Source organism: Eubalaena glacialis, chromosome 13 (assembly GCF_028564815.1).
Source record: "Eubalaena glacialis isolate mEubGla1 chromosome 13, mEubGla1.1.hap2.+ XY, whole genome shotgun sequence".
Taxonomy (NCBI): Eukaryota; Metazoa; Chordata; class Mammalia; order Artiodactyla; family Balaenidae; genus Eubalaena; species Eubalaena glacialis.
In genome coordinates this window covers 88926133-88951589 of record NC_083728.1, presented here as the reverse complement: position 1 = coordinate 88951589, position 25457 = coordinate 88926133, and the positions used below count along the sequence as shown (strand labels likewise).

The following is a 25457-nucleotide window of genomic DNA, read 5'->3' as shown; positions in this document are numbered from 1 at the left end:
CTGAACGAACAAACAGTGAGCAACAACAAGAAACCCTGGGCAAGGGGTGGGGGGCGCAGATCTTATATCCAAAGTTGCCACATTATTTTAAATGACTAGTTGTTAAAGAAATTACAAGACATTCAAAGTATAGCACATATACAAGCAAAAAACAAGGCAATTAATAGAAACTGTCCCTGAGGAGCCCAGACATTGGACTTACTAGATAAAGACTTTAAATATGTTCAAAGAACTAAAGGAAAGCATGTCTAAAGAACTAAAGGAAAGTCTAAGAATGATGTCTTAGAGACATAAGAATGATGTCTTAGACACAGAACAAATCATCAGTGAACTTAAAGATGGGTCCATTGAGATTAACCAGCATGAGGGAAAAAAAGAATGAATGGATCTTAGCCAAAAGGCCAAGAAGCAAGCATAGTAGGTATTCCTATCAGTTTAATATCTGATGCATCCTCTATCCAAGGACAATATATTAAATGGATTTTTGGAACTAGGAGATGGAATAGAACTTGCTCCATCCACTCCATGCATTGACCCAGGTATTACTGTACTTCCAGGAATAGTTCACCTCCTTTGAGGGAAATAAAGACTGGTTTTTTTTTTAAAAAAGCAAAAAAAAAAAAAAAAGTGAAGATTAAACTTAACAGAGCCTTACAGATCAGCAACATATGGATAATAGAATGGAAAAGAGAGAGAAAGGGGCAGAAAGTATATTTGAAGAAATGATTTCCAAAAACATCGCAAATTTGATGAAGAAATTAATCTACACCTCTGAGAAGCTTAATGAACTTCAAACAGGAAAAACTCCTAGAGATCCACACTTAGACACATCATAAAATGTTGGAAGCCAAAAACAAAAAGAGAATCTTGAAATCAGCAAAAGAGAAGCAAATCACCATACACAAGTCCTCAACAAGATCAAGAGCTGATTTATCCCCAGAAAGCATAAATGACATATTTAAAATGCTGACAGCAAGTTTGTCAAGCTAGAATTCTATACATGGCAAATTATAATAAAATGGAGAAATTAAGACAGTCTCAGATAAACAAAACCTGAGAGAATCCATTGTCAGCAAACTCACTCTACAAGAAGAGAGTTCTTCAGGTACTAGAAACTAGATAATAACCAAAGACATGAAGAAATCAACAACACCAGAAAGGCAAATATAATGGTAAATATAAAAGACAGTATAGTAGATAGCCTCATCCACCAGCAGGCAGACAGCAGAAGCAAGAAGAACTACAATCCTGCAGTCTGTGGAACAAAAACCACATTCACAGAAAGATAGACAAGATGAAAAGTCAGAGGGCTATGTACCAGATGAAGGAACAAGATAAAACCCCAGAAAAACAACTAAATGAAGTGGAGATAGGCAACCTTCCAGAAAAAGAATTCAGAATAATGATAGTGAAGATGATCCAGGACCTTGGAAAAAGAATGGAGACAAAGATCGAGAAGACACAAGAAATGTTTAACAAAGACCTAGAAGAATTAAAGAACAAACAAACAGAGATGAACAATACAATAACTGAAATGAAAACTACCCTAGAAGGAATCAATAGCAGAATAACTGAGGCAGAAGAACGGATAAGTGACCTGGAAGACAGAATGGTGGAATTCACTGCTGTGGAACAGAATAAAGAAAAAAGAATGAAAAGAAATGAAGACAGCCTAAGAGACCTCTGGGACAACATTAAATGCAACAACATTCCCATTATAGGGGTCCCAGAAGGAGAAGAGAGAGAGAAAGGACCCAAGAAAATATTTGAAGAGATTATAGTCGAAAACTTCCCTAACATGGGAAAGGAAATAGCCACCCAAGTCCAGGAAGCGCAGAGAGTCCCACACAGGATAAACCCAAGGAGAAACACGCCGAGACACATAGTAATCAAATTGGCAAAAATTAAAGACAAAGAAAAATTATTGAAAGCAGCAAGGGAAAAACGACAAATAACATATAAGGGAACTCCCATAAGGTTAACAGCTGATTTCTCAGCAGAAACTCTACAAGCCAGAAGGGAGTGGCATGATATACTTAAAGTGATGAAAGGGAAGAACCTACAACCAAGATTACTCTACCCGGCAAGGATCTCATTCAGATTCGATGGAGAAATCAAAAGCTTTACAGACAAGCAAAAGCTAAGAGAATTCAGCACCACCAAACCAGCTCTACAACAAATGCTAAAGGAACTTCTCTAAGTGGGAAACACAAGAGAAGAAAAGGACCTACAAAAACAAACCCAAAACAATTAAGAAAATGGTAATAAGAACATACATATCGATAATTACCTTAAACTTGAATGGATTAAATGCTCCAACCAAAAGACACAAGTTCGCTGAATGGATACAAAAACAAGACCCATATATATGCTGTCTATAAGAGACCCACTTCAGACCTAGGGACACATTCAGACTGAAAGTGAGGGGATGGAAAAAGATATTCCATGCAAATGGAAATCAAAAGAAAGCTAGAGTAGCTATACTCATATCAGATAAAATAGACTTTAAAATAAAGAATGTTACAAGAGACAAGGAAGGACATTACATAATGATCAAGGGATCAATCCAAGAAGAAGATATAACAATTATAAATAGATATGCACACAACATAGGAGCACCTCAATACATAAGGCAACTGCTAACAGCTATAAAAAAGGAAATCGACAGTAACACAATAATAGTGGGGGACTTTAACACCTCACTTACACCAATGGACAGATCATCCAAACAGAAAATTAATAAGGAAACACAAGCTTTAAATGACACAATAGACCAGATAGATTTAATTGATATTTATAGGACATTCCATCCAAAAAAAGCAGATTACACTTTCTTCTCAAGTGCACATGGAACATTCTCCAGGATAGATCACATCTTGGGTCACAAGCCTCAGTAAATTTAAGAAAATTGAAATCATATCAAGCATCTTTTCTGACCACAATGCTATGAGATTAGAAATGAATTACAAGGAAAAAAACGTAAAAAACACAAACACATGGAGGCTAAACAATACGTTACTAAATAACCAAGAGATCACTGAAGAAATCAAAGAGGAAATCAAAAAATACCTAGAGACAAATGACAATGAAAACACGATGATCCAAAACCTATGCGATGCAGCAAAAGCAGCTCTAAGAGGGAAGTTTATAGCTATACAAGTCTACCTCAAGAAACAAGAAAAATCTCAAATAAACAATCTAACCTTACACATGAAGGAACCAGAGAAAGAAGAACAAACAAAACCCAAAGTTAGCAGAAGGAAAGAAATCATAAAGATCAGAACAGAAATAAATGAAATAGAAACAAAGAAAACAATAGCAAAGATCAATAAAACTAAAAGCTGGTTCTTTGAGAAGATAAACAAAATTGATAAACCATTAGCCAGACTCATCAAGAAAAAGAGGGAGAGGACTCAAATCAATAAAATTAGAAATGAAAACGGAGAAGTTACAACAGACACCGCAGAAATACAAAGCATCCTAAGAGACTACTATAAGCAACTCTATGCCAATAAAATGGACAACCTGGAAAAATGGACAAATTCTTAGAAAGGTATAACCTTCCAAGACAGAACCAGGAAGAAATAGAACATATGAACAGACCAATCACAAGCACTGAAATTGAAACTGTGATTAAAAATCTTCCAACAAACAAAAGTCCAGGACCAGATGGCTTCACAGGTGAATTCTATCAAACATTTAGAGAAAAGCTAACACCCATCCTTCTCAAACTCTTCCAAAAAATTACGGAGGAAGGAACACTCCCAAACTCATTCTATGAGGCCACCATCACCCTGATACCAAAACCAGACAAAGATATTACAAAAAAAGAAAATTACAGACCAATATCACTGATGAATATAGATGCAAAAATCCTCAACAGAATATTAGCAAACAGAATACAACAACACATTAAAAGGATCATACACCATGATCAAGTGGGATTTATCCAGGGATGCAAGGATTCTTCAATATATGCAAATCAATCAATGTGATACACCATATTAACAAATTGAAGAATAAAAACCATATGATCATCTCAATAGATGCAGAAAAAGCTTTTGACAAAATTCAACACCCATTTATGATAAAAGCTCTCCAGAAAGTTGACATAGAGGGAACCAACCTCAACATAATAAGGGCCATATATGAGAAACCCACAGCAAACATCATTCTCAATGGTGAAAAACTGAAAGCATTCCTCTAAGATCAGGAATAAGACAAGTATATCCACTCTCACCACTATTATTCAACATAGTTTTGGAAGTCCTAGCCATGGCAATCAGAGAAGAAAAAGAAATTAAAGGAATACAAATTGGAAAAGAAGAAGTAAAACTGTCACTGTTTGCAGGTGACATGATACTATACATAGAGAATCCTAAAGATGCCACCAGAAAACTACTAGAGCTAATCAATGAATTTGGTAAAGTTGCAGGATACAAAATTAATGCACAGAAATCTCTTGCATTCCTATACACTAATGATGAAAAATCTGAAAGAGAAATTAAGGAAACACTCCCACTTACCATTGCAACAAAAAGAATAAAATACCCAGGAATAAACCTACCTAGGGAGACAAAAGACCAGTATGCAGAAAACTATAAGACACTGATGAAAGAAATTAAAGATGATACCAACAGATGGAGAGATATACCATGTTCTTGGATTGGAAGAATCAATATTGTGAAAATGACTATACTACCCAAAGCAATCTACAGATTCAATGCAATCCCTATCAAATTACCAATGGCATTTTTTACGGAACTAGAACAAAAAATCTTTAAATTTGTATGGAGACACAAAAGACCCTGAATAGCCAAAGCAGTCTTGAGGGAAAAAAGCGGAGATGGAGGAATCAAGACTCCCTGACTTCAGACTATGCTACAAAGCTACAGTAATCAAGACAATATGGTACTGGCACAAAAACAGAAACATAGATCAATGGAACAAGATAGAAAGCCCAGAGATAAACCCACGCACCTATGGTCAACTAATCTATGACAAAGGAGGAAACGATACACAATAGAGAAAAGACAGTCTCTTCAATAAGTGGTGCTGGAAAAACTGGACAGCTACATGTAAAAGAATGAAATTAGAACACTCCCTAACACCATACACAAAAATAAACTCAAAATGGATTAAAGACCTAAATGTAAGGCCAGACACTATAAAACTATTAGAGGAAAACATAGGCAGAACACTCTATGACATAAATCACAGCAAGATCCTTTTTGACCCACCTCCTAGAGAAATGGAAATAAAAACAAAAATAAACAAATGGGACCTAATGAAACTTCAAAGCTTTTGCACAGCAAAGGAAGCCATAAACAAGACGAAAAGACAATCCTCAGAATGGGAGAAAATATTTGCAAGTGAAGCAACTGACAAAGGATTAATCTCCAAAATTTACCAGCAGCTCATGCAGCTCAATATCAAAAAAACAAACAACCCAATCCAAAAATGGGCAGAAGACCTAATAGACATTTCTCCAAAGAAGATATACAGATTGCCAACAAACACATGAAAGAATGCTCAACATCACTAATCATTAGAGAAATGCAAATCAAAACTACAATGAGGTATCACCTCACACCAGTCAGAATGGCCATCATCAAAAAATCTAGAAACAATAAATGCTGGAGAGGGTGTGGAGAAAAGGGAACCCTCTTGCACTGTTGGTGGGAATGTAAATTGATACAGCCACTATGGAGAACAGTATGGAGATTCCTTAAAAAACTAAAAATAGAACTACCATACGACCCAGCAATCCCACTACTGGGCATATACCCTGAGAAAACCATAATTCAAAAAGAGTCATGTACCAAAATGTTCATTGCAGCTCTATTTACAATAGCCAGGACATGGAAGCAACCTAAGTGTCCATCATTGGATGAATGGATAAAGAAGATGTGGCACATATATACAATGGAATATTACTCAGCCATAAAAAGAAATGAAATGGAGGTATTTGTAGTGAGGTGGATGGAGTTAGAGTCTGTCATACAGAGTGAAGTAAGTCAGAAAGAGAAAAACAAATACAGTATGCTAACATATATATGGAATCTAAGGAAAAAAAAAAAAAGGTCATGAATAACCTAGTGGCAAGACGGGAATAAAGACACAGACCTACTAGAGAATGGACTTGAGGATATGGGGAGGGGGAGGGGTGAGACGTGACAGGTGAGAGAGTGTCATGGACATATATACACTACCAAATGTAAAATAGATAGCTAGTGGGAAGCAGCCGCATAGCACAGGGAGATCAGCTCGGTGCTTTGTGACCACCTAGAGGGGTGGGATAGGGAGGGTGGGAGGGAGGGAGATGCAAGAGGGAAGAGATATGCGAACATATGTATATGTATAACTGATTCGCTTTGTTATAAAGCAGAAACTAACACACCATTGTAAAGCAATTATACTCCAATAAAGATGTTTAAAAAAAACAAACAAACAAACAAACTAAAAATAGAATTACCATATGACCCAGCAATCCCACTACTGGCCATATACCCAGAGAAAACCATAATTCAAAAAGACACATGCACCCCAATGTTCATTGCAGCACTATTTACAATAGCCAGGTCATGGAAGCAACGTAAATGCCCATCGACAGACGAATGGATAAAGAAGATGTGGTACATATATACAATGAAATATTACTCAGCCATAAAAAGGAACGAAATTGGGTCATTTGTTGAGACGTGGATGGATCTAGAGAGTGTCATAGCGCGTGAAGTAAGTCAGAAAGAGAAAAACAAATATCGTATACTAACGCATATATGTGGAACCTAGAAAAATGGTACAGATGAACCAGTTTGCAGGGCAGAAATTGAGACACAGATGTAGAGGACAAATGTATGGACACCAAGAGGGGAAAGCAGCAGGGGGTAGGGGGTGGGGGTGTGATGAATTGGGCAATTGGGATTGACATGTATACACTGATGTGGATAAAATTGATGACTAATAAGAGCCTGCTGTATAAAAAAATAAATTAAATAAAATTCAAAAATCCAAAAAAAAAAAAAGAAAAATGAGGAAATGCATAGAACAGACCTGACCTAACACACAGCTTAGAGCCAAAAAAAATAAAATAAAATAAAAATAAAAAATAAAAAAATAAGACAGTATAAATGTAGTTTTTATTGTAAGTCTTTCTTCTGACTTAAAAGACAACTGCATAAAGCAATAATTATAAACCTATATTAATGGGCACATGATGTGTAAAGAGGTAACTTGGATGATAATGAGAGCAAAAGCAGAGAAGAAATAAAGTTATATAGGAGTATTGTTTTATATACTATTGAAATTAAAATGGTATTACTCCAAAGTAAATAACCAATGGATAAAAAGAAGAAAATTCCAGGGAACTTAGAAAATACTTTGAGATGAATGGGAAAAATACATACAATATACCAAAACCAATGAGATGTAACTAAAGCAGAGCACAGAGGGAAATATGTAGCCATAAATGCAAGTATTGAAAAAGTAGAAAGCTCTCAAATCCATGACCTAACTTCCTACTTTAAAATATTAGAAATGAAAGAAAATTAAACCCAAAAAAAATCAGAAGAAAGGAAATATTAAATACTAGAGTGGAAATAAATGAAACAGAATGGAAAAAATAGAGAGGAAAAAAATAATCAATGAAACCAAAAGTTGGCTCAAAAGAGCAACATAAGTGACAGATCTTTAGCTAGACTGACCAAGAGAAAAATAGATGAGACTCAAGTTACTAAAACCAGGAATAAAATTGGGAACATTACTACTGAATTAACAGAAATAAACAAGATTAGAGACGCTATGAAAAAAGTATACAAACAAATTAAATAATCTAGATGAAAGGGACAAATTCCTAGAAACACAAACCAAAAGTGGCTAAAAAATAAAAAATCTGAATAGAACTATAACAAGAGATTGAATTATTAATTTTTTTAAAATTCCACAAAGAGAAGCCCAGATACAAAAGGCTCCACTGGTGAATCTTCACAAACATTTAAAGAAGAAATAACAGCAATCCCTCACAAATGCTGCCAAAAAATAGAAGAGGGAACTTTCTAGCTCATTCTATGAGTCCAGTATTACCCCAATATCAAACTGGACAAAGATATTACAAGAAGAAGTACAGACCAGTATCCCTCATGAATATATCTTAAAATCCTCAACAAATTCTAGAAAACAAAATGCATCAACACATGAACAGGATTATACATCATAATCAATTGGGATTTAACCCAGGAATGCAAGGGTGGTTCAACCTATGAAAATCAATGTAGCACACCATATCAATGGGGAAAAAAACACAATCATCTCCACAACTGCAGGAAAAGCATTTGACAAGATCCAGCACCCTTTCATGATTAAAAAAAAAGAAAAGCATTCAACACAAACTAGGAATAAAAGGGAACTTCCTCAATCTAACAAAGGCATCTACAAAAAACTCACAGCTAGCGTCATACTCAATGGTAAATGAATGAAAACTTCCCCCCTAAGATCAGGAACAGCATAGGATATCCACTCTTGCCACTTTTATTCAACATAGTATTGAAGTTCAAGACAGGTTAATTAAGCAAGAAAAAGAAATTAAAGGCATCTAGATTGGAAAGAAAGTAATAAAACTCTCTCTGTGTGTAGATGACATGATCTTGAATACAGAAAATCTTAAGGAATCCACACACCAAAATTTAGAGCTAATAGACAAGGTTCAGCTAGGTTTCAGGATAACATACAAAGATCAGTTGTATTTCTGTACACTAGCAATGAACAATACAAAATTGAAATTAAGAAAATAAGTTTATTTACAGTAGCATCAAAAAGAATAAAACACTTAGTAAATTGAACAAAAGAAGCACAATGCTTATACACTGAAAACTATTTTTAAAAATTAGAGAAGACTTAAGTACATTGAAAAATATCCTATGTTCATAAACTGGAAGACTTAACATTGTTAAGATAGCAATACTCCACAAACTGATCAATGCAATCTCCATCAAAATCTGAGCTTCCTTTAGTGAAAAAATTGACAAGCCAATTCTAAAATTCATATAGAAATGCAAGGGATCCCAAAGAGCCAAAATAATCTTGGGGGGGGAAAAGAACAAAATTGGAGGACCCACACTTTCCAATTTCAAAACCTACTACAAAGCTACAGTAATCAAGTCTGTTGTGCTGGCATAAGGATAAACATATAGATCAATGGTAGAAAATTCATAGTCCACAAATAAACTCTCACATTTATGGTCAACTGATGTTTGACAAGAGTGTTAAGACCATTCAATGGAGAAAGAATAGCCTTTATGGTGCTGGGACAATAGGACATCTATATGTAAAACAATGAAGTTGTCATACCACTTACAAAGATTAACTCAAAATAGATGAAAGACCTAAACATAAGAGCTAAAACTATAAAACTCTTAGAAGGAAACATAGGCATAAATCTTGGTGACTTTGGATTAGGCAATGGATTTTTAGATATGATACCTAAAGCACAAGCAAACCAAAGACAAAATATAGATAAATTGGACTGTTTCAAAATTTAAAACATTTGTGTTTCAAAGAGTCTATCAAGAAAGTAAAAGGACAGCCCACAGAATGGGAGAAAAGATTTGCAAATCACATAACTGGTAAGGGTCTTATGTTCAGAATATATAAAGAGCTCTTTCAACTCAATAAAAAGACAAATTACTTGATTTTAAAAATTGTCAAAGGGTTTGAATAGACATTTCTCGAAAGGAGATATACAAATAGCCAGTAAGCACATGAAAAACTGCTCATCATCATTAGTCATTAGGAAAACATCAAAATTACAATACAACCTTTCACACCCATAAAATGGCTCTAATCCAAAAATGGAGAATAACAAGTGTTGGTAAGGATGTAAGAATGTACAGTGATGCAGCTGCTTTGGAAACAAGTTTGGCAGCATATCTGTTTCCTATTGCTACTGTAAAAAATTACCAGAAATTTAGTGGCTTAAAACAAAGTTACAGCCTACGGTTCTAGGGGTCAGAAGTTCATGATCAGTTTCACTGGACTAAAGTCAAGATGTTGGCAGAGCTGTTTCCTCCTGGAGGCTCTGAGAGAAGAGTCTATTTCCTTGCCTTTTTCAGCCTCTAGTGAGGCTTCCTGTGTTGCTTGGCCTTTGACCCGTCCCATCTTCAAGGCACTACACATTCATCTCTTCTTTTGCTCTGCCTTGTCCTTCATCCTTCTTATTATTATAAGGACAGATGTGATTACATTGGGCCCATCCAGATAATCCAGGATAATTTCCACATCTCAAGATCCTTAATCTGGGGACTTCCCTGGTGGCGCAGTGGTTAAGAATACGCCTGCCAATGCAGGGGACACGGGTTCGAGCCCTAGTCTGGGAAGATCCCACATGCTGCGGAGCAACTAAGCCCGTGCGCCACAACTACTGAGCCCGTGTGCCACAACTAGTGAAGCCCGCGTGCCTAGAGCCCATGCTCCACAACAAGAGAAGCCACTGCCATGAGAAGCCTGCGCCCCACAACAACACAGCCAAAAAAAAAAAGAAAGATCCTTAATCTAACCACATCTACAAAATCCCTTTTGTCATATAAGGTAACATTCACAAGTTCTGGGGATTAGGATAGGGAGATATTGGGGGTGGGGGGACATTATTCAGCTCACCACAAGCACTGCCTCAAAGAGTTAAACTTAGAATTATCATACGACCCAGCAATTCTACTGCTACGTATACCTGACAGAACTGAAAATATGTCCAGACCAAAACCTGTACATAAAACGTTCATAGCGGGGACTTGGTGGTCCAGTGGTAAAGAATCCACCTTCCAATGCAGGGGATGAGGCTTCGATCCCTGGTCAGGGAACTAAGATCCAACATGCCACGGGGCACCTAAGCCCATGCGCCACAACTACTAAGCTGGCGTACCTCAACGAGAGAGCCTGCGTGCTGCAAACTACAGAGCCCACGCGCCCTGGAGCCTGCACGCCACTACTAGAGAGAGAAAACCCACATGCCACAACTAGAGAGAAGCCTGTGTACCACAACAAAGAGCCCGCGTGTCACAACGAAAGATTCTGCATGCCTCAAGGAAGGTCCTGCATGCCACAACTAAGACCCGATGCAACCGAAAATAAAAAAAACTAAAAAATAAAAATAAATTTTTTTGAGAAAAAAAAAAAAAGTTCATAGTGGCATTACTTATAACACCCCAAAAATGGAAACAATCCAAATGTCCATCAACTAATGAATGAATAAACAAAATGTGGTACACAATGAAATATTATTCACCCACAAAAAGGAAAGTACTGACACATGCTACAACGTCAATGAACCTTGCAAACATTTTGCTGACGGAAAGAAGCCAGGCACAAAAAGCTACGTATTAGATGTGACAGGGTGAGAGAGTGTCATGGACATATATACACTACCAAATGTAAAATAGATAGCTAGTGGGAAGCAGCCGCATAGCACAGGGAGATCAGCTCGGTGCTTTGTGACCACCTAGAGGGGTGGGATAGGGAGGGTGGGAGGGAAGGAGATGCAAGAGGGAAGAGATATGGGAACATATGTATATGTATAACTGATTCACTTTGTTATAAAGCAGAAACTAACACACCATTGTAAAGCAATTATACTTCAATAAAGATGTTTAAAAAAAAAAAAAGCTACATATTATATGATTCCATTTATATGAAATATCCAGAATAGGTAAATCCACAGAGACAAAGTAGATTCGTGGTCACCAGAGGCTGGGGGAAGGAGGAGTGAGGAGTGACTGCTTCGTGGGTGTGGGGTTTCTACTGAGGTGATGAGTATATTCTGAAATTAGTAAGCGGTGATGGTCTCACCACCTTGTGAACATACTAGAAACCACTGATTATAGTCTTTAAAAGGGTGAATTCTGTGGTATGTGAATTAGAATTTTAAAAGGAACATGCTAATATAGGATAAAAAAGAAAACTCTTTCATAGTTTTGTTTCATAGTTTCGTCTTCCTTGGGTGGCAGGAATCCTAAGGAATCCTCTAGACGAATGAAGCTGGGTAGAGTAGGGTTCAGAGTCCTACGGCAATTCAAAGAATGATCACAGCCATCCCATTTGGTGGACAGTAGAACATCATGGGATCCACTTGCCCAGATTGAACCAATCTCTGCCCTCTAAGAGCCTTCATCCTAGCAGGATGCAAGGATGCACATGGATAGTTAACATAACAGATCATAAAAGACATGAAGACACAACACCATCAGAGTTCTAACCCTCCTAAGTCAGGGCATTCTGCAAAAGATTCAGCACAACAATATTGGCCTGGAAGTACCCCAGGATTTGCCTTGAGTGAGGTTGGGGCGGATGGAGAATGGAAGCTAGATGACAGCATTCAAGTCCTAGGTAAGACGTGACATGTCGAGTGACTATATGCCTCCAGTGAGGGAGAACCTCCATGACCCCTCATTTCCTGTTTCCGGCTGAATGGCAGCAAGTGAATTTTCAATGAGACACAGCATCTTCTCCACCCCCTGTTAGAACATAGATCCCAGACTCACGGCCACAAAGCTAATGACACTTAGCTTTCTGAAAACACCAGTTTAGTTCTAATCACCATCTCTCTACCCCTTTTCTTAAAGGGCCTCCATTAGAGCTTGCAAGTTCTGAATCAAACATTTTCAAGGCAGAGAAACTTACTAAGGACGTATTTTATACCCAACTGCTCTAAATGCCATGTTCCCGACGTACCCCTTTGGTCTGTTGCTCAGAAGGGTCAGGGGAGACATCCGTGATGTTCCTCCTCTTCAAGGACTGCTCATCCTTCTTGGCTTTCCGGAGCTCCAGGCTGACTGCTATCCTCTGCTGCCGCCTCATCTAATGAGGAAAAGAATGGGAGCCCTTAGAGCTGGGAAGTCAGGTTGTCACCCTGTTTAGCCTTTAGAGCACACTTCAAAGCATCCAATTTCACTTTTACAGATGCAACAGGCTGGAAGAGTTCAGATCACACAGCTAGTCAACAGTCAGCTCAGTTAGCTTCCTCCTTCTCCTCCTCCACTACCTCTAGAGAGATCGTCAATCTTCCTCCCAAAGTGAAGGAAGACCATGCACACCCATTGGCCAGCCAGGATTCTCAGGCGTAGAGACATCTGAGCAAAGCATCCCATTGCCCTGAATCTGAGCACATCTTCATGGGTGCTGATTGCTTCCAGAGAAGCAGGCCTGTGCCTTCTAGCTGTGGGCACCCAGCTGGGGCAGGGGACTGAAGGGAGTACCCCGGCCCCAGATGTCCTTGACCATTTCCACTGCTGGGAATCAGCCTATAGGTCATGCAAACCTTGATCCAATCCCAAGAGTTTTACTTGGACACCAGACTGAGGAAGATGGAAATTCTACAAACAAACAAACCCCCCTTTTCTTCTTTTATCAGGCAAAACTCAGACATTAAAGTATTGAGAATCCTGGGGAAATGATCTAATCTTTATGGATAGATGAGTTCGGGGTTGAAGACTTCAAAATATTAATTATAAGGAAGTCAGTGTGTATTAGATACTTCTGGTTCCTTAAAGAAGCTATTTGAGCCTTGCTTGAAACTAGGGTCAATGGGAATTCCCTGGTGGTCCAGTGGTTAGGACTTGGCGCTTTCACTACTGGGGACCGGGGTTCAATCCCTGGTCGGGGAACTATGATCCCGCAAGCCGTGTGGCGCAGCCAAAAAAAAAAAGAAAAGAAAATAGGGTCATTGTGGTGTTATCTGGAAAGGCGGGGACACACTGGGGGCCTATGGAGCCAGTTGTCGTGTTGCTCCCATCACTAAGCGGCCCTTCCCCATAGAGAATTTGGTACCTTTGGCTTCTACCTTCTCATCTCCTGGCCCTTTCTGCTGCTGTCCCCATAGAGGGTTTGATTTCTTTGTTCTAATTGGTTTCCTTTAATCTGCGGTGGTCTTGGAAGCCAGACAGCCAAGCTTGTTGGAAAGGGTGTAAGTAAGAGGGATTTGGCTTTGGATGATGTTCAACTGGGCGGCTATGCCCTTGTGTTCTCCTTATCCTCAGCTGCCTTTCAGATTCCCAAGGCGTAGCCAACTTGGTATGTCAGTCAAGATACATAGATATAGGACACAGAGCTAGACAGAAAACTTGGAGACCAGAGAAGCTGAATGAGAGATTCACACACAGCACAGCCTCCCTGGCCCAGCCCTTGTGCTCATCCCAGTAGAGAGAGCAGTCTGGACTTTTCACTTCTGAGTCCTATTTCTCTTCCAGGCATGCTGGTTGGTACCTGTATTCCCAACATCTTAGCTCCTTGGTAAGCCCCCTTGACATGCAGAGCTGCAGGTAAGCATCTATATGCCAGGCACTTGATGATGCTACCCCGGTCCTAAGAGGTAGGTATCAGCCCTGTTTTACAGATGAAGAAACTGAGGCTCTGAAGTTCAATAGTTTCAAGATCACATGGAGACCTTGATTTGAGTCTACAGTTGTCCGACTAAGTCCATGAGGTTTGATCCTCCCCACCTTCAATATTTTACTATGAAATTTTCAGATATACAGAAAAGTTAAAAGGATTATTCAATGACCATCCATACACTTATCCACAATGAACATTCTGCTATACTTGCTTGTTTACCCCATCTAGCCCACTCTCCACTATTTTTAATGCATTTCAACCATGTGCTTTTTACTGCACCCATCCTTGATAGTGTAAGGTATTGCTTCATACTCACAGATGCATCTTTGCCACGATACTTAAATTTTCTCAGCCTCTCTTCCGGAGCTTCTAAAGTCGGCATATTGACTAGAAGAAGTAAAGCACCTGTAGGTAGGACAGTTCCAAAGAGATTTTCAGTGCCCAGTATGTGGTTACTATGTTAAAGCCATCCGGGCTGTAAGCCCTTAAAGGAGCCACCGTGGAACAGAGAGCAGCATCCACAGGCATCACATGCCAGTTCAATAGGCAATGAGCATCATGGGAACTCAGAGGGGACCAGCCCTGGGCTACAGGAGTAAGGGATATCTTTTAGGGGCAGTTTGGCTTGAACTGGGCTTTTGATGGCTAGGGTAGGCTGGAAGGAAAGCACAGAACCCTTCCACGTGGCTGGGTCCAAGGAGTTCTGTACAGAGCATATGTACAGGATGCTGAGGAGCCCAACTAGGCTATGATAGGAAGATGGTCCTCTTCTCCCACATCCGATCCACCAGCACATTAGTACAGGACTGTCTCAAGCATGTCCAACTCCTAATTTTTTAGAGGACTTCCTCCACCCTGGTCCAGCCCACCATCATCTTTCACCCACACTATGGCAACTGCCTCCGAACTCTACTCCCTGCTTCTACCATTGCCTTATCCCAATCTGTTCTCTACACAAAGCCATGTGATCTTTTAAAAAGAAACTGACCATGTAATTTCCCCCAGTTTTTTCCCACCCTCTACTGGCTGGTTGATCTTAGAAGAAAACTCAAGTTCACCATGATGCCCACCCTACGTGAGCTGGCCTCAGCCCACTTTTACCCAACAATTCTTTCCTATCTAAGAAGCTAAGTATCTTCCCAATCTGTCTGTTTCATTTTCTCCATAGCTTTTACCACAACTCAATATTTTCTTGTTTGTGCATCTTCCCCTCCATACTCCCAAGGACAATGGGACCCTGCGTGTCTTAGTTATGATTCCTCAGCCCCTTCACAATGCATGGCATGTAGTAAGTAGGTACTCAAATGTTTGTTAGAAGAGGGTGGTGAGCGATAAGCTCACAAAAGGAGTTGGCCCTCCATTAGAGGAGGTTATTCAGATCAGGGCAAGTTTGGACTTCCTACAGGGCAGCAGGGAATAACCTTTCTTACAAGTATGCAATGAATATTCGTCTGTTTCTAAGTATACAGGATGGGCCAGACTACATTATACAAAAGAGAAAACTGGATAAAGATGACCAACAGACTCTCTTCTTGAGAGCAGAACAGCTGGGAATAATTTTGGTTGGAAAGACAAATTTAGACATATCAATTTGGATGGGACTGTGTAGACAACTTGGAGAATTCTGTCAGTGAGGAGAGAGCCAGGGAGAGAGAAGAGGAACTCTATCTGAGAACAGAACAAGAATTGAGTCTTGGTGACCTGTGTATTAGGGTCCAAGAAAACAAAGAGCCAGCAAGGGACCAGGGAAAGGAGGAAATTTGAGACAGAACAACAGAAGCACAGCCTCAGAGGCACTACCGGTTAACAGCGGCTACCATGCCAGGGACAAATCCATAAAAAGAAGCACCACCAGCCCCAGACAGATAGGAGAGCAAGTCAGCTGAGTCTCAGAGCTGAGGCTTCACTGCCATGACTTTGCTTGTTCTAAGGCATTTGTCTCTTTAGGAGCTTGAGCAAGAATAGCTGACAATGTGTACAAATCTGAGAGTGGGAAATGCAAATTACTTCCCAGAATTGACCAGTTGCTTCCTCCCCCCAGCACATCTCAATCTGGAGAGGTGGAGAGTGACACAATGGGTCACACAATGGGTCACAGGAAAATTTGCGAAGCTGTAAACATTCCGTTAACAAAGTCACACTGGTCACCTCCACCACCCCAACCCCCAGAGAGTCAAGGAGCCCCGGTGACATCCATAGCCCTTCCATTGCTGTGTATTTACCAGGAGAAGCACCATGTATAAGTTGGCTTGAGACAATCTCAGGCTTTAGATTAATTCAGTTAAAAGTTCAAGCTGGAGGTAGATTGACCTCCAGCAATACACCAGAAGCCAGCACATCAGGAAGAGGAGAGAATGATGCTGCAGGACAATCTCAGCCCTGGAGGCTCAGGCCAGAGAGTAACCATGTCCCATCCCTTCATCTACTTTAAAGTCATCTCCAATCCTGCCCCATCAGGAAAGAAAGAGTTGCTTTTTATGACCCAGTGACCCACAGGTAAATCATTGCTATTCATCATGACACCCTTGAAAACACCATCACAAAAGAGTTTTCCAGTTGCTGTAATAGCCAAGGTCAAAAGGATGATCAGTTGCAACCCGAGATTTGGGTTTAAATAAGGAGCTATATGCTACATCTCCAAGAGGTAAGACATATGGCAATATAAATTAGGAGCAGGATAGTATTATGGGCCTATTTCAGACAGCAATGGCCAAAATGTGTTTATTACATACCAGGAATATTGGACACTTAGGATTAAATGAAGCAACATTATGAGGTATCACCCCACACCAGTCAGAATGGCCATGATCAAAAGTCTACAAACAATAAATGCTAGAGAGGGTGTGGAGAAAAGGGAACCCTCCTATGCTGTTGGTGGGAATGTAAATTGATACAGCCACTATGGAGAACAGTATGGAGGTTCCTTAAAGAACTAAAAATAGAACTACCATATGAACCAGCAATCCCTCTCCTGCGCATATATCTGGACAAAACTGTAATTCAAAAAGCTACATGCACCCCAGAGTTCATTGCAACACTATTTACAATAGCCAAGACATGGAAGCAACCTAAATGTCCATCGACAGAGGAATGGATAAAGAAGATGTGGTATATATATACAATGGAATATTACTCAGTCATTAAAAAAAACACAAAATAATACCATTTGCAGCAACATGGATGGACCTAGAAATTCACTTCATACTAAGTGAAGTCAGGCAGAGAAAGACAAATATCATACGATATCACTCATATGTGGAATCTAATTTTAAAAATGATACAAATGAACTTATTTACAAAACAGAAACAGACTTACAGATATCAAAGACAAACTTATGGTTACCAAAGGAGAAATGTTGAGGGGAGGGATAAATCAGGAGCTTGGGATTAACATACACACACTACTGTATATAAGATAGATAACCAACAGGGACTTACTGTATAGCACAGGGAACTCTACTCAGTATTCTGTGATAACCGATATGAGAAAAGAATCTGAAAAAGAATGAATATATGTATATGTATAACTGAATCACTTTGCTGTACACCTGAAACTAACACAACATTGTAAATCAATTACACTCCGATAAAATTTTTTTAAATAAATTAATAAAAAACTCAAAAAACATGAAGCAACATTAACAGTAAGGGAGAGAGAGCCCCATTTTGCAAGTGAGGAAACCTTTGCAGATGCCATTTGCCAAAGTTCCCACAGCTGTTAAGCCTCAGAGCCAGGAATCAGCCTACGTCTGACTCCTGCGTCATGCTTTGGATTACTAAACTTCACAGCCGATAATCTGTAACAAGGTCAGATTAGGAAACACCAAGTCTCCACCGTGGGTGGCACTTAACACATGGGTGAGATGTTGGAAAACAGGAAAGCGCACCGTTTTAGGCAACGGAAACAACAGAGGCCACTTTGGAAACACTCTGTTGCCACCTCATTGCTGCGTCTCACTCACTGTTAGGGGCCCGACCAACTCAGCTCATGAGACTGTCTGAATGTGCACAGAGGCCGGTTTGGTACACGGGGATGAAATGCTTTTGCTCCTTGGGAGACCCAAGGCAGGGCCTAGTTCTAGGACTGTTGCCATGGGAACCATGCATGCTTCTGCCACATCTCAGATGGTATGGCCATAAGGAACCTGGGAAGTGGATCCAGGGGTTCAGAGGGCCGCCACTTTCCTTCAAATCAAATATCAATGGGAATTCCCTGGAGGTCCAGTGGTTAGGACTCGGTGCTTTCACTGCCATGGGCCCGGGGTTCAACCACTGGTCGGGGAACTAGGATCCCACAAGCTGCGTGGTGCAGCCAAAAACAGAACACCGAAAACCAAAAACCAAAAATCAAGTGGAAGGCCTTTATCAGGTGGCGTAAGCAGAGAAAGCTTGACTTCAGTTCAGAGTCCTCCCTTGTCCCTGAAAGCAGTTTGAAAGTCACAGGTTTGGCCACACCACTTCATCTGGGGACATCCTGCAAAGCCAGCTGCAAAGCAGATCCTTCTGGCTTTCACAAGCTTCTCTACTCACAGCTCGAATGTGATTCCTTCCCTTCACATGGCTATTTCTAGCACCAGGAGAGCTGGCTACCCCGTCATCCTTTACTGGTAGAATAATGAGAACGCTAATTTGGAGGCTTTGAGTTATGCACCAAAATCAAAGTCAGTACCTTTCTTCATTGATTCTCTAAATTTGAGATCCAGAGAAAGCCAGACTAGTTACTCAGGCAAACATCATCAACATAGGGGCTGACACCGCCCCCCCCAAACCCCAGGCCAGCTCTGCTGCTCCCCACACTATGAGACCCCCTGCCCTGGGTGTCAGGTGGCAGAAGCCCACCCAAGGGACCCTCCCTGGCCACGCCTTATTAATGGCACTGGGTCACTTTCTCTGGTGGGAGCATTACAGGCCATTTGGTTTTTTCTATCCTTCCCTAGGTCTAGCCAAACTTTGACTGTGAGCATCTTTCATGAACCCAGAACGGTTTTAAATTAAGATATGTCTCATCACCCCAGAGTTGGCTTCTATAAAGCAGGATTTTTCTGATTTTAACACATGCTCGCGGCTTAAGAAAATGAAATACTTGAGAAGCGTACTGAGCATTAACTCCCTATAACCTCACTCCTCCTCCAAGTTAACCTCTGAAATCGCACACCACCCTCTACAGGCCCCAGCCGCTCTGCACGTGCCCCGAGGTGCTGATTGCAGGAGGGGAGCCGATCACAGACAGGGTTTGGCAGCACGCTTCTCCACTTCTCCTGTACCGGGGACATCTTTCCATGTGTGTTCAGATCTACACCACGAACAGCCCCTTGTTCAAACAAAGTGGGATTTGTTTTAAGCTAAAACCATGCATTGGGTTGGAGTGAGTGAGGCTTATTCGGAAGGACTGAGCCGACCTCAGCTCCAAGGTCAGCAAGCAGACACCGCTGGGGCTGGAGTGGGCCCCCGGGGAAGGGGGGTGGTCTCCAGTTCCAGGGCCCCTGCCCCCTCCATCGGCATTATTTGGCTCCCTGCACAGCTCTACCAAATAGACGTGTCCTGACACCACCTTTGAGGCAGGGAGACACACAGCCATGCCTCCCTCCCCAGCCCAGGCTGGCCAAGATGAGAGGCACGTGTCAAAGCAAGAAGGAAGCAAGCAACCAGGCCTTCTCCCCGTGATCCACCTCCAAGGCTTGGAAAGGCTTTGTTCCCCAGGTGAGAACGTCCCAAGGGATATTTCAGGGAGTAGGACACCAGCAAAGATGCAGGGCACACGGATCTACAGGCTGCCGGCTGCCATGTGGGTGACGCAGCCCCAGGCCCCCTGCCATCCCCCACACCCCGCTTGGGCTCTGGAGGGTGAAGGGTCCCCACCAACTACCACCCCCTCCTTACCCATCCTGAAAACAAGCCAAGCGTCCCTTAGCACAGCTTCTGTCAACCAAGGCTGAAGTTCAACAGGGAAAGGCCCAGCCTGGGCCTCCTGGGAGCCACTGCTCCAGGCAGGCCACCAGCTTTGGGGAGGGCACGACTGCAGCAACCTCTCTGGGGCCCCCAAACAGCTTCTAAGCTCCCCGGCACCCTCCACCCACCCATCACTCACCTGGCAGGGAGCCGCAGTCTCCAGCCCCCTGGTTGGCCTTAAATGCCCTCAGCAGGTGGCATGTCTTTGGGGGCATTTGGCCCATCCCCACGGGGCTGGTTTCTGACCAATGTCAACAGTTCTTGGAATCACGTGGGGAGCTCCGCCCACCCTGCCGCCAGGGCCCCACCCCAAAGACTGATTGAGCTGGTCTGTGGGGTGGGGAGGGAGGCCTAGGTCTCCAGGTGACTCTCATGTACCGACAAGGTACAGATGGGAGCCTCAGAGGCACCGCGGACCTTCAGGCTCTGCAGCTATAGCCTTGGAGACCCTCAGATGGATGATCAAGAGGCGAAGGGCGGCGGCATCTACCTCCAGGGAAGGGTTTGTGTTCTGGGTGTTAAAGGCTTCCGGGATTCAGCTAGATTGAGTGGCCTCTTCCTAAAATTGAAGGATTAGGCTTAAAGCTGCTGTCGAACAGTTAACAAATGTTTCTTCCCAAGGCAGGCAAAAGATTGGGTGGTGGCGAGAATGGGTCTGCCTCGTATCGAAATGGAAATAGGAACAAAATTTCATGTATCTCTTCAACAAATATTTATTATCCCCACTGTGTTTCAGGCCCTGGTGTGCAACAGTGAACAAGACGACCTGGTTCCCGCCCTCCCATCAGGAGCAGAGATGGGCCTAGAGTGGGAACAGGAGAGTAATTGTGACAACACAGGGCAGGGGAGGTCAGGGAGGGCTTCCTGGAAGAGGTGATGCTAGAGCCATGTCTGTAGGAAAAGGAGTCAGCAGGTGAAAAATTGTGAGAAAAATGCTCCAGGCAGAGGGAACAGCATAGGAAAAGGCACCGAGGCAAGAAAACCCAGCCATGGTTCACTTGGGAACAGAGGCTGTTCAGGATTGTTAGAGGGACGATGGGGTCAGGTGCCAGGTCAAAGATGGCCTGGTGTACAGGGGAGGGGCAGAGGGAGCCATCCACTCTGGTCCAGGCAGTAGGGAGTTGCACTGTCTGTAGGAGATTTTATTTTTTTTTAATTAATTTTTTTTAAATAAATTTATTTCATTTATTTATTTTTGGCTGTTGGGTCTTTGTTGCTGTGCACGGGCTTTCCCTAGTTGTAGCGAGCGGTGGCTACTCTTTGTTGCGGGGCACAGGCTTCTCATTGTGGTGGCTTCTCTAGTTGCAGAGCATGGGCTCTAGGTGCATGGGCTTCAGTAGTTGTGGACTGTGGGCTCAGTAGTTGTGGCTCGTGGGCTCTAGAGCACAGGCTCAGTAGCTGTGGCACACGGGCTCAGCTGCTCTGTAGCACATGGGATCTTCCCGGACCAGGGCTCGAACCCGTGTCCCCTGCAGTGGCAGGCAGATTCTTAACCACTGAGCCACCAGGGAAGCCCTGTAGGGGATTTTAAATCAATGATAAAACCGATTACGTCTGTTTGCTCTTTGAGCCAGGAATTCCGAAGAGTGTCAGGGGGCTGCACCCACCTGTTATTCACTCTTTGAAGGTGTTTGGACTTTGTCCGGAGAGCAGCAGGCAGCTCCCGAAGGTCCCAGCAGGGTTGTGTTCCTATTTGCCTTATTTTTACTTTTTTTTTTTATTATGGAAAGTTCCAAATTTGTAAAAGTGGAGAGAAGAGTACAAACGAATCCTTGAGGACACTGAGGTTCAACAGTTACCAACTCCACCTTTCTTTCTCCCCCCACCTTTTTTATTATGTATGTATTGATTTTGGTTGGTGTGTTATAAAGGAAATCGCAGGCATATCATTTCATCCATAAAGTTTCAGAATGAATCTCTAACAGATAGACTTAAAAACTAAAACCAAAATACCATGATCACACCTACCAAAAGCAACATTCTTAGTGGGTCATTTTAGAATATTTAGGTTAGCCTGGAGGGAAGGGGTAAGAGGAGGATTCTTTCCCAGGTGGGGCTAGAAAGAGGAGGTGTCTGACCCCAGGACACCCTGGTTACGGCAGGAGATGGGGGTGGAGAAGCCGGGGTTCTGAGTTGGTGAAGCGTGGGGTTCAGGGTTGGACCCGCACATCCAGGTGCCTGGAGAACATCGAGGTGGGGATACAGCAAAGGCCAGTCAGCTCAGAACTGGGGTGGGACCCGGTGACCCGCTCGAGGCAGTGGTGGGTGATAATGACACAGAGATATAAGTTAAAGCCGTGGTTTCAAGCTGAGGTGGCTGGTAAGGGATGGAGTCAGAAAAGGGGGATTCAGGATGACTTACAGGAGGCCTGATTCCCACAGGATCCAAGGCCAGCAGAGAGATTGCTCTAGGCCTCCCTGTTCTGCCCAAGGCATTTGAGACAACCCACCTCTCTCCACCTCCACTTCGGACCCAGGCCTGACGGCGACCCTCTCACCTCATCACAGTCGTCACTGCTTTGGCCTTTGCCCCTTCGGGCTTTTAAACACACACACACACACATGCACAGATCCTTTAAACATTTAAGTCAAGTTACACCACTTTGTTGCTCAAATGCTCCTATGCTCCCAACATCCCTACAATCGCCTGTGAAGCCCTTCATGCTCTGCCTTGCCTCCCATCCTCGTCCTCTGACCTTACTCCCTCCACTCTGGCTCCAGCCACCCTGGCCTCCTCTCGGTCCTGCAAACACATCAGGACCACGCTGGCCTCAGGGCCTTTGCACCTGCTGTTCCCTGTGCCTCCCTCACTTCCTTCAGGTGTCAGTTTTGAGAGACCATTCCTGGTCACCCTGTCTAAAATCGAACCTCACCCCATCCTTGCATCCCCACCTGACTCACTTCATTCTGATGTTCTCCCAGGCAGCACTTGCTAACATCTGAAATGCAATGCATTCACTTGCTTGTTTATTTCCCATCCCCACCCCTGAAATAGAACATAAGCTCTACGAGGGTAGGGGCATTGTCTGTTTGACTCAATGCTTTATCCCCACGGCCAGGAAGAGTCATTGCTCATTATATTTGTGGAATGCATAAGTGGGCGTGGTGGGCCCAGAGCCAGGCTCTCCCCCTGCCCCCTCTGTGTTCCGGGCGTCCCCCCTCCATCACCCAGGAAGTACCCAGGGTGTACGGTGGGCGCGCTCAATACCCTTCCCGAGCCAAGCATTGAGCTGGCGTCCTTTGAGTAAATCGAATCAGCTCACCACACAGAGCCCACAGTCGCCACCCAGAGGACTCAGAAAAGCAGCAGGAAGATCACTCCAGATGGAATCCGAGTCCTCAAGTGGAGGTCACTTCATCCTCTCTGACTCCTTAGCCCTGATCACTGGCAAGCGCCACCCCGTCCACCCAGGCTGGGAGCATGACCTCAGCTCCCCGCTTCCATCTCCTTCCTCCGTCAGCCCCACCCTCCACTGAGCCCCTTTCCTTGACCCTCCCGACCTCTGCTTGGGGCTGACCCCTGGGGACCACTTGCCCACTGGTCTGATGGCAGGTTCCTACACCTTTCCAACAAACTCTTACGTTAAATTCTCGAGATTGAACTACCTGGATGGGTTTGTTTACCTGGTTTGTTTAACCTGCCTTGACTCCTTTGATGCAGTTGGAATTACCAATCGCATTTCACAGAGTGGGAAACTGAGGCTGCCGACCTCGATGTGAATTGCCTGAGGTTACATGACGGGAAGACCAGGTCTGTGTGGCCCCATCTTTCCCTCAGTGTGCCTGTGCTAGGGTCGCAATTGTTTCCCTTCCTTCCTCCCTCCCTCCTTTCCCCCCTCCCTTCTCTCTCTCGCTCTGTCTCTCTCTCTCTTTCTTTTTTTATGGTAGTAAAATACCATGACATAAAATGGACTATTTTAACCATTTTTGAGTACACAGAGTGGCATTAAGTGCATTCACACTGTTGTGCAGCCATCACCACCGTCCGTCTCTGGAACTCTTTTCATCTTTCCAAACTGAAACTCTGTCCCCATTAAACACTGACTCCCCAGCCCCTGGCACCCACCCTTCTACTTTCTGTCTGTGTGAATGTCATGACTCTAGGGACCTCATATAAGTGGAATCACACAGTAGTTGCCCTTCTGGGACCGTCTTATTTCACTCAGCGTGACGTCCTCAAGGTCCATCATGTTGTAGCAGGGGTCAGAATTTCCTTCCTTCTGATTTCTTTCTTTAAAACAAGAACATGTTTTTCATGTTCATGTAGCATCATTAATACTGTTATTTACAGTGGACTCCCAAGTGGTGGGGGAGGGGGAGGAGTATTTACCGTTGACACGGTTTATACCGGCCAGCGCAGGGCTCTAGTAAACGTAGACTGATTTCCACTCGGTTTTCACTGTCTTTAAATCCTCTGCAGTCAGGGCCCCTCCTTGTTACCATGTCCCCGGTCACCTGCTCTATCAGGCCCCCAACTCCGTGCATCACTGGTTATTTATAAATGCCCACTCATTTATATTAATAATGTAAAAGGGGTTAAAAAAAGAACCCCAGAATTGGAGGTTTGATGTCACAATTCTTCAGGGGATCCAGGGAAGGTTTTGTCCTTGAGGTCAGTCTTTGAGAATCCACGGCTCTGTGGGAATCCATGGCTCCTGACAAATGCAGCTGTCACCGTCCTTGGCCTCTGCACATGCGAGCTTGTGTGTATGTGTGTATATGTCTGTGTGTGTGTCTGTGTGGGTATGTGTGTACATGTCTGTGTGTGTGTCTGTGTGGGTATGCCTGTGTGTGTCTCTGTGTCTGTGTGTATGTGTGCATCTGTGTATGTCTGTGTTGTGTCTGTGTATCTGTGTGTATTTGTGTCTGTGTGTCTCTGTGTCCATGTGTCTGTCTGTGTGTGTCCCTGTGTGTCTGTGTGTGTGAACACATGTGTCAGAATGTCCCCAGATCCTGGGGGGACTCTAATTTCCCAGGATGCTGACACTTAAGGAGTTCATTTCAGATTCTTGGGAAATGCTATTTGGCCCAGAACCAGGAGAAGAGGAGGAGAGGGGATATTAAGGAAGACAGAAAAAGGAAACCACATTGATTATTTATCAAGTCTGAGGCTCGCCAGTAAAATCAGGCCT

At 42.8% G+C, this 25457-nt stretch overlaps 1 protein-coding gene and 1 non-coding gene across 2 annotated transcripts in view; one reads left to right on the top strand and one right to left on the bottom strand.

Moving 5' to 3' along the window:
* Positions 1-14758, bottom strand: part of KPNA7 (karyopherin subunit alpha 7) — a 33406-nt gene extending 18648 nt beyond the window's left edge. Inside the window, exons 1-2 of the mRNA XM_061209457.1 lie at positions 14693-14758; positions 12718-12843 (exon numbers count right to left, since the gene is read on the bottom strand). Coding sequence (XP_061065440.1) covers positions 12718-12843; positions 14693-14758 — 192 coding nt within the window. The remainder of the gene's footprint in view (positions 1-12717; positions 12844-14692) is intronic.
* LOC133104562 (U2 spliceosomal RNA) lies at positions 382-573 on the top strand. Its single transcript, XR_009703625.1, has one exon. It is a non-coding gene; the product is annotated as a U2 spliceosomal RNA (small nuclear RNA).
* Positions 14759-25457: the final 10699 nt, after the last annotated feature.